The 6,470-nt window shown below is 38.4% G+C and overlaps 1 protein-coding gene across 1 annotated transcript; it reads left to right on the top strand.

The window, feature by feature from the left end:
• The first annotated feature begins 877 nt into the window (after window positions 1-877).
• LOC133877498 (ubiquitin-like protein 5) lies at window positions 878-4,964 on the top strand. The gene is made up of 2 exons (XM_062315827.1): window positions 878-1,210; window positions 4,757-4,964. Exon 1 carries the CDS (start codon window positions 981-983, stop codon window positions 1,200-1,202), a length of 222 nt encoding a protein of 73 aa, XP_062171811.1. The 5' UTR covers window positions 878-980; the 3' UTR covers window positions 1,203-1,210; window positions 4,757-4,964.
• Window positions 4,965-6,470: the final 1,506 nt, after the last annotated feature.

The following is a 6,470-nucleotide window of genomic DNA, read 5'->3' as shown; positions in this document are numbered from 1 at the left end:
AACAATCAGAGCACGTGTTGAGGGAGGGAGTAGTAATTTACGCTTTTATGATTTTTGTGGAACAATGATAAAAAGACAAAAAAAAAAAAAAAAAAAAAAAAAAAAAAAAAACTCAAATACCCCATATCTCTCTCTTATACCTCTTAAAAAAAAAGAAAAAATAAAAATAAAAGAGTAATGCTACATATCATCCTCTCGTCCTCTTTTATTCTCTTAAAATTGATGTGATTCTTAAAATTACCATTAAATTTATGATAAATCATTATTGAATTTTAATCCAATGATAATTTTAAGAGCCACATCAATTTTAGAGACAAAAGGAGAACAAATGATTGATATGTAAAATTACTCTTTCAAAAATATATAATTAAAAAAAAAAAAAAGGAGAGTAGGTTTACACCTACCGTAAACAAAATCAACAAGCTTCCCCCTTTTCCCCTTTTCCCGTATTTGATAAAAAAAAAAAGCTTCACTTTTTTATGTAGTTATATAGATTACTCTTTTTCCTTGGATTTTTTTATTTGATTTTATTGGATTTTTCCTTGTATTAAGAGGATATAAACATTTTTTATTTATTTATTTTTATAAAAGTATATTCCTCAGATGCCAATAGAATTTTAAAATGTATTAAAAGACTTAAATAGTATTTATTATACTTTAAAAAACCAAATTCTATTTTGACATACCCTGTTCAAGGTTAGAAAAAATATAAAAAATAAAAAAATCGACTCGAAACAAGTGAATGACCAAAAGTACCCTCACCGAAAGAGCAATGAGTGAAAGTTCTAGACCCCGAGGTGTAATTAAACCACGCGTGGCACAAAAAAATCAACACGGTCAAATCGCGTGGAGGACAAGAAAGAGAAGAAAAAGCCGGCTACTTTTTGTACAATTTAGTCGGTCAAAGATAAGAGGCTATAAGGACTCGATTAATTTGTGCGTGAAGGACGAAGTTAGGGTTTTGATAAAGCGCGGCGACGATGATTGAGGTGGTACTGAACGATCGGCTGGGCAAGAAGGTGCGTGTGAAGTGCAACGAGGATGACACCATCGGCGACCTGAAGAAGCTGGTGGCGGCCCAGACGGGCACCCGATCGGACAAGATCCGCATCCAGAAGTGGTACAACATCTACAAGGACCACATCACCCTCAAGGACTACGAGATCCACGACGGCATGGGCCTCGAGCTCTACTACAACTAGATTCAATGGTATTACTCTCTCTGTCTTTTTCTTTTTCTTAATTCATTCTTCGTTTGGTCAATTTAGTTTGGGACTTCACTGGCATGTTGATGACCGTGGCCATGGTGGCGGAATGAAACCCTAGAAAGAGTCTGGAGAATAAAAAGAAACAAATTAATATGTTATCAGATCATTCAGAATTTATTAAACTTGTAAAATTTGAATAAACAAGTAAACAATTTGTGAGACTTTGTCCTGTCACAAGTGTATGGCTGAAATCATTCAGAAGTAGATGCAATATGGATTTTATCTGTGAATACGCGCGGAAATACTGAGAGGGACAGGATTAGTTGCTGATCAGCCTTCTTTGTGGAAATGATAGTCAAGTGGAAACTTTTAGCAGTGGATTGAGAAACAAAGTTGTTCTAAACTTCTCATCTCTTGCTCTGTTTGAATTTCTGCTATTTGCTAAGCATATTGGAAATACTGAGAGGGACAGGATTAGTTGCTGATCAGCCTTTGTGGAAATTATAGTCAAGTGGAAACTTTTAGCAGTGGATTGAGAAACAAAGTTGTTCTAAACTTCTCATCTCTTGCTCTGTTTGAATTTCTGCTATTTGCTAAGCATATTGGAAATTTTTGCTTCAAAAGGGCCAGTATTTGGATCCATTACGTACACGTAATATTAACTGTTAAATTATCAAATGTCGCCTCAAAAACTTAAATTGATACGAAAGTGGGAATTCAATTATTTAAGTAATATTCTAACAGTGACAATGACATGATGATAGTAATGCGATATTTTGAATCTTTGATCTCAGTGTTGATTAAGAAGAGAAGTTGGTGGCGACGGTATGGCACGTAGTGGCGGGGAAGGAAATTGTTCGGAAACTTGTTTTAGTGGCCTTTGTTTACCTCCTATCCACCTTCCTTTTCTATTACTTCTTAATTTATGGTCAGGAGCCTTGGGGTAAAGGAGAGAATGGCTTTGTTGGTATTCATAGTTGCAACCTCTACTTTTTATAGCTTGTGATGAGAAAACTGTGATTTATGAGCATAGGATTTCTGATTCCGGGAGAAAGGTTGGGCATCTTTCACCCCATGTTGACATGCTAGATCCACTGCCAATTTGAGACCTGGTTTATTTCTTATCAAGTGAAGAGGTGTGAAGACCTGAGAACGTGTGATTTGTTTGCTTGGCCATCCTCTTAGGGGCTATATACTGACTTGACTGCATGCTTTGAGAAATTACTCGATGCATCATTTCTTAGTTATGAAAAATCTGGATCTATGTTCATTTGTTTTCAATTTCTCTCAAGGATGGATATTTCCATTTATTGCTTAACTTGCCACTTGCTGTATTCTAAATTATTTGCCTCCACAAGATGCACCGGTTGTATTTTTCTTTCCTTGTAATGCGAAATGATGACATAATACTGCTGGTTGTGACCTGCTTGCATGTGGTGAAGGTTGTGTTTGGAATGTCTGAACCTAACTTTTGTCTTTTGAGTTTTGTTTGGTGGAAGAGGCAGAGCAAAAGCTATAGCTAGCTTGACTAATTATGTCTAAAGTCTAACTAGAGCGTGTTTCCAGGCTCTTATACTTTTTTTGATAGGTAATTAAAATTTTATTAAAGAGAGCGTAAGGTGCCTCTAAGTACACAGAAACAACTAGAGCTAACCTGAAACCCAACAAAACCCACAAAAATCTAAACCCCAAAAGCTAAAAAAAAATCAAGAAACAAACTACAAAAGGACCCAACTAATAACATAACAACCCACCACCTGCCAAGGCACACTAACCTATGTCATGTGTGCCTTGCCTTTCCTACCCCTAGAGAGATCTTTCGCGTCGCCATAATTGATGAAGCTATACAGGTTCAGAAGCTTCCTTTTGCCTTTAGACTTTTGGCGCGCAATCATCTTAATCCGCTGATAATCTTCTTCTGTGGCATCGCGAATTGCCATGGCCTTCTCCCCAAAATCCCCTTCCATCGCCCAATCCAAGGGCAAACCATCCCAATAATCATCATCTTCCTCCAAAACCACAATATCATTTCGAGTTTGTGAGAAACTATCAAAGCAACCACTCGGGGGGGAGGAAGGTCCTACCTCCTCGACTTTGTTGACCTCCCGAGGCGAAGCAGGAGGAGCTGAAACAATCGGGGGAAGGTTAAGAAACCCCTTCCTAAAAAGGCTTGGCTTCACTAGAGTCTCTGTTCTCTTCTTCGCAGGAGGCTCTACAACATTCTTCGCTGGCGGCACTGCAGCCTTAAAATTCTTAACAGTACAGCTCAACTTTGCGGCTTCCATGGAGCCTGAAAATAGCTCGTCAGTCCACTTCACTGAATTCTTTACCCGTAGTGCCTTCGCCCTCTTGAAATAAGACAGAATTGGCTTAGAAGCCACCGTAGGGAGAGAAGAACTCAGCTTCTCTCCCAACGCTGCTGCTCCAGCGAGAGACGGAGGGTCGAAACAGGGTTGAGGAATCTCAAGCGGCCTCAATGGAGTGAACTTAACGCCAGGGGCCAGAGAAGGAGCCAGAGCCGGAGCCGCCAAAGAAAAGAGTTCCGGTGAAAGGGGAAACCCAAATGTTGTAGAGGCTGGAGGTTGCACGCTGCTAGACCCAACTCCGGAAGAGGACAGCGCCGAATGAGAAGGGCCAGAACTCACTGGAACCAAATCATCCCCGAGCAGAAAATTCTGGAACTTCATTACCCAATCGGTGGTCCTTCGAAAACCGCTCAGACCCAGCCTCTAGCAGCTTCAACTCCGAATCTTCCACCAAAAAAGACCCTAAACAGTCATCCTTCAATATGTCCGGCGAGGAGAGCACTACAGGAGCTTCAAGAAATTCTGCGGGACCCGAAAAGTGAGACCCAAAGCCTTTGGACGGAGGGGAAGACCTAAAACAGAGCTTAACACTCTGACCCGATGATTTCCAGAACGGTTTTAAAGGGATAATGGGCTTCTTGGAAGACGACTTAGACCAGAAACCGTTGGGCTTAGGACCCTTGCCCAGAACCCGACCCAGAAGCCCTCTAACCCGCTTCAGAAGAACACTGGAAAACCCTAGAAACAAGTTGACCCAGAAAGAATCGGACTTACCCTTGGTATCCGTCGTCGTCTTCGCTGAGTCGCTCGAAGTCGCCAGTAGTCCAGACCACTCCGTCTCAGGACCCTTCAACCCCTCGTTCTCCAGGCTCTTATATGTCCCAAGTTAAGATTATTGTAACTATAGATAAGGTATATTTTCTTTCTTTGAAAATTAGAAACCACTCATGTTATTCTTTAGAGTTTTTTCGTTCTCATGGGGATTGAGCCATTTTACTTGCTTTGGTTGATATGAAAGTGTGATATTATTACAGAACTTCCAATTTAAATTTGTAAGATCGATCTGAGTCTATTATATTGATGTCCCAACTCATTTGCTATCATTAGCCTGAGTGTTAATGAAAATAAGTTGCATGCTTAGTAGTTATGTGATATTTGCAACTCATTGCAATAGATAAACTACATTGTTAGCTTAGTTTCTGAGGGCCAAACTCTAATGTTGTGTGTTTTTTCCATTCACAGGGTCAGCATTCATATCAAAAGATGCATTGCAATCTGAAATGTGCTTGAATTGTTGGGATATATATGTTATGTTACTTGAGAAACACTGAAGACTGCTTTGTAATGTTCTGTGTTTCAATGTAATATGTTAAGGGGTCGATATGTAATCTAGATTTCTCAACATAAATACTTGCTAAATAAGGTATGTTCGACACTTTTACTGCTTTTATTCTCTCATCTGTGGTTTGACTGCTACATGGCTATTGGTTTTTGCAGCCCATTTCCTGTCTTTTCTTTTTTTTTTTTTTTTTTTTTTCCTACACAGCCATTTCCGTTGTCTAGTATAATTTTCGTATGCTGGCTCTGTTGTAGCGATTATTTAGTTTTGTGCCGATTTCACGTCTCCATATGTACTTTCCAATACTCCACCAGACCCTTAAAAGAGTTGAAGTGCCTATTTATTTATTTTCCTACATTGTATATGGTCATTCTAGTGTCATGGCAAATAATTTTGGCCAAATTTTATTATGGAAAGAAATTGATTTTGACTCGGGGTATAAATAGCTGGATAAATTGTGGGGTGGCAAAGTGACAAAATTTAGGATTTGCTGGATCGGTTGATAACTTGTATCTCATGGCTGAGGAAGTATATGTATTGGATTGGGATTAAATTCTACGTTTGGGACATAATTTATGTTGGGAGTAATTTGTTGAGTCTGGCCAATACGCATGATTATGAGATTAGTGTCCCAGGGTGGGGTGGATTAGGTGGAATAATATTTATTCCAGGTTAGAAGGGTGTGTTAGATATGAAGCCCTACCTCTCTCGCATCCAAGCCTATTATAGCCGTCTAACTCAACAGCACATGACTCTGTCATCGCTGTCTCTGTATTTTTGGCTTTTATCTCAGTAATAAATGATAGTAGTGATTTATGCTTCTAACAGCATGTTTGAAATTGAAAGTGGGGTTGGTTTGCGGCGGACCTGGGGGTGGGGAAGGGGAAGGCATGAAGAGGGAGAAGATATATATATATAAGGTAGTGATTTAGTTGGTTGATAGAAACATATCAAGTCAAATTTCTCTATAATTGCATTCTGGAGTCGATTTAGATCTACCGTCACTCTAAAACTTCCTCCTCCCTCAAAACATGCATTCTATTCTATTGTTGTTATTTTTCCTTCCAACTCTCAACTGCTGAATTTTCTTCCCAGAAACAATTATATGGTATTTTACTTGTCCAAAGCAAAAGATCTTTTAGCATGATTTAGATTTGTTGATCATCTGAGTTTCATTTTGATTTGATTCGAACCGGTTTTTGGCCAGTGTATATAGATCTGAATCTCATTTTGATAAAATTCTACCGTGACAAGTACCCATGGTGAAGAAAGTGAAAGAAACAGATTTCAAGGAAGGAATTATATTTGCTAAATCAAGGGTCTAATTAGGTAGGTTTGTGTTCCAGTTAATCCTCAACGAGTTCCATGGTCGGATGAGATCTATTAAACAATAAAATGCTAGACTTACAAAATTTTCTTGGACATAAATTTTTTACAAATTATGGCAGAAATTTTTTATAAACTAATTTGTAGGAAATCTTGTAATAGTGACGTGTGTTCCTTATATGTGAGAAGCACATTATTTTTTTTATTTATTAATTGCATGTGTTTTTCACCTACGTTTTTAATAGTTTATAAGAAATTTTCTCATAAAAAATATGGTAATTTATATGAATT

The sequence above is a fragment of the Alnus glutinosa genome, chromosome 9 (assembly GCF_958979055.1).
Source record: "Alnus glutinosa chromosome 9, dhAlnGlut1.1, whole genome shotgun sequence".
In the NCBI taxonomy this organism is placed as follows: Eukaryota; Viridiplantae; Streptophyta; class Magnoliopsida; order Fagales; family Betulaceae; genus Alnus; species Alnus glutinosa.
The sequence above is the reverse complement of the archived record's forward strand: the minus strand, read 5'-3'. Positions and strand labels throughout refer to the sequence as shown.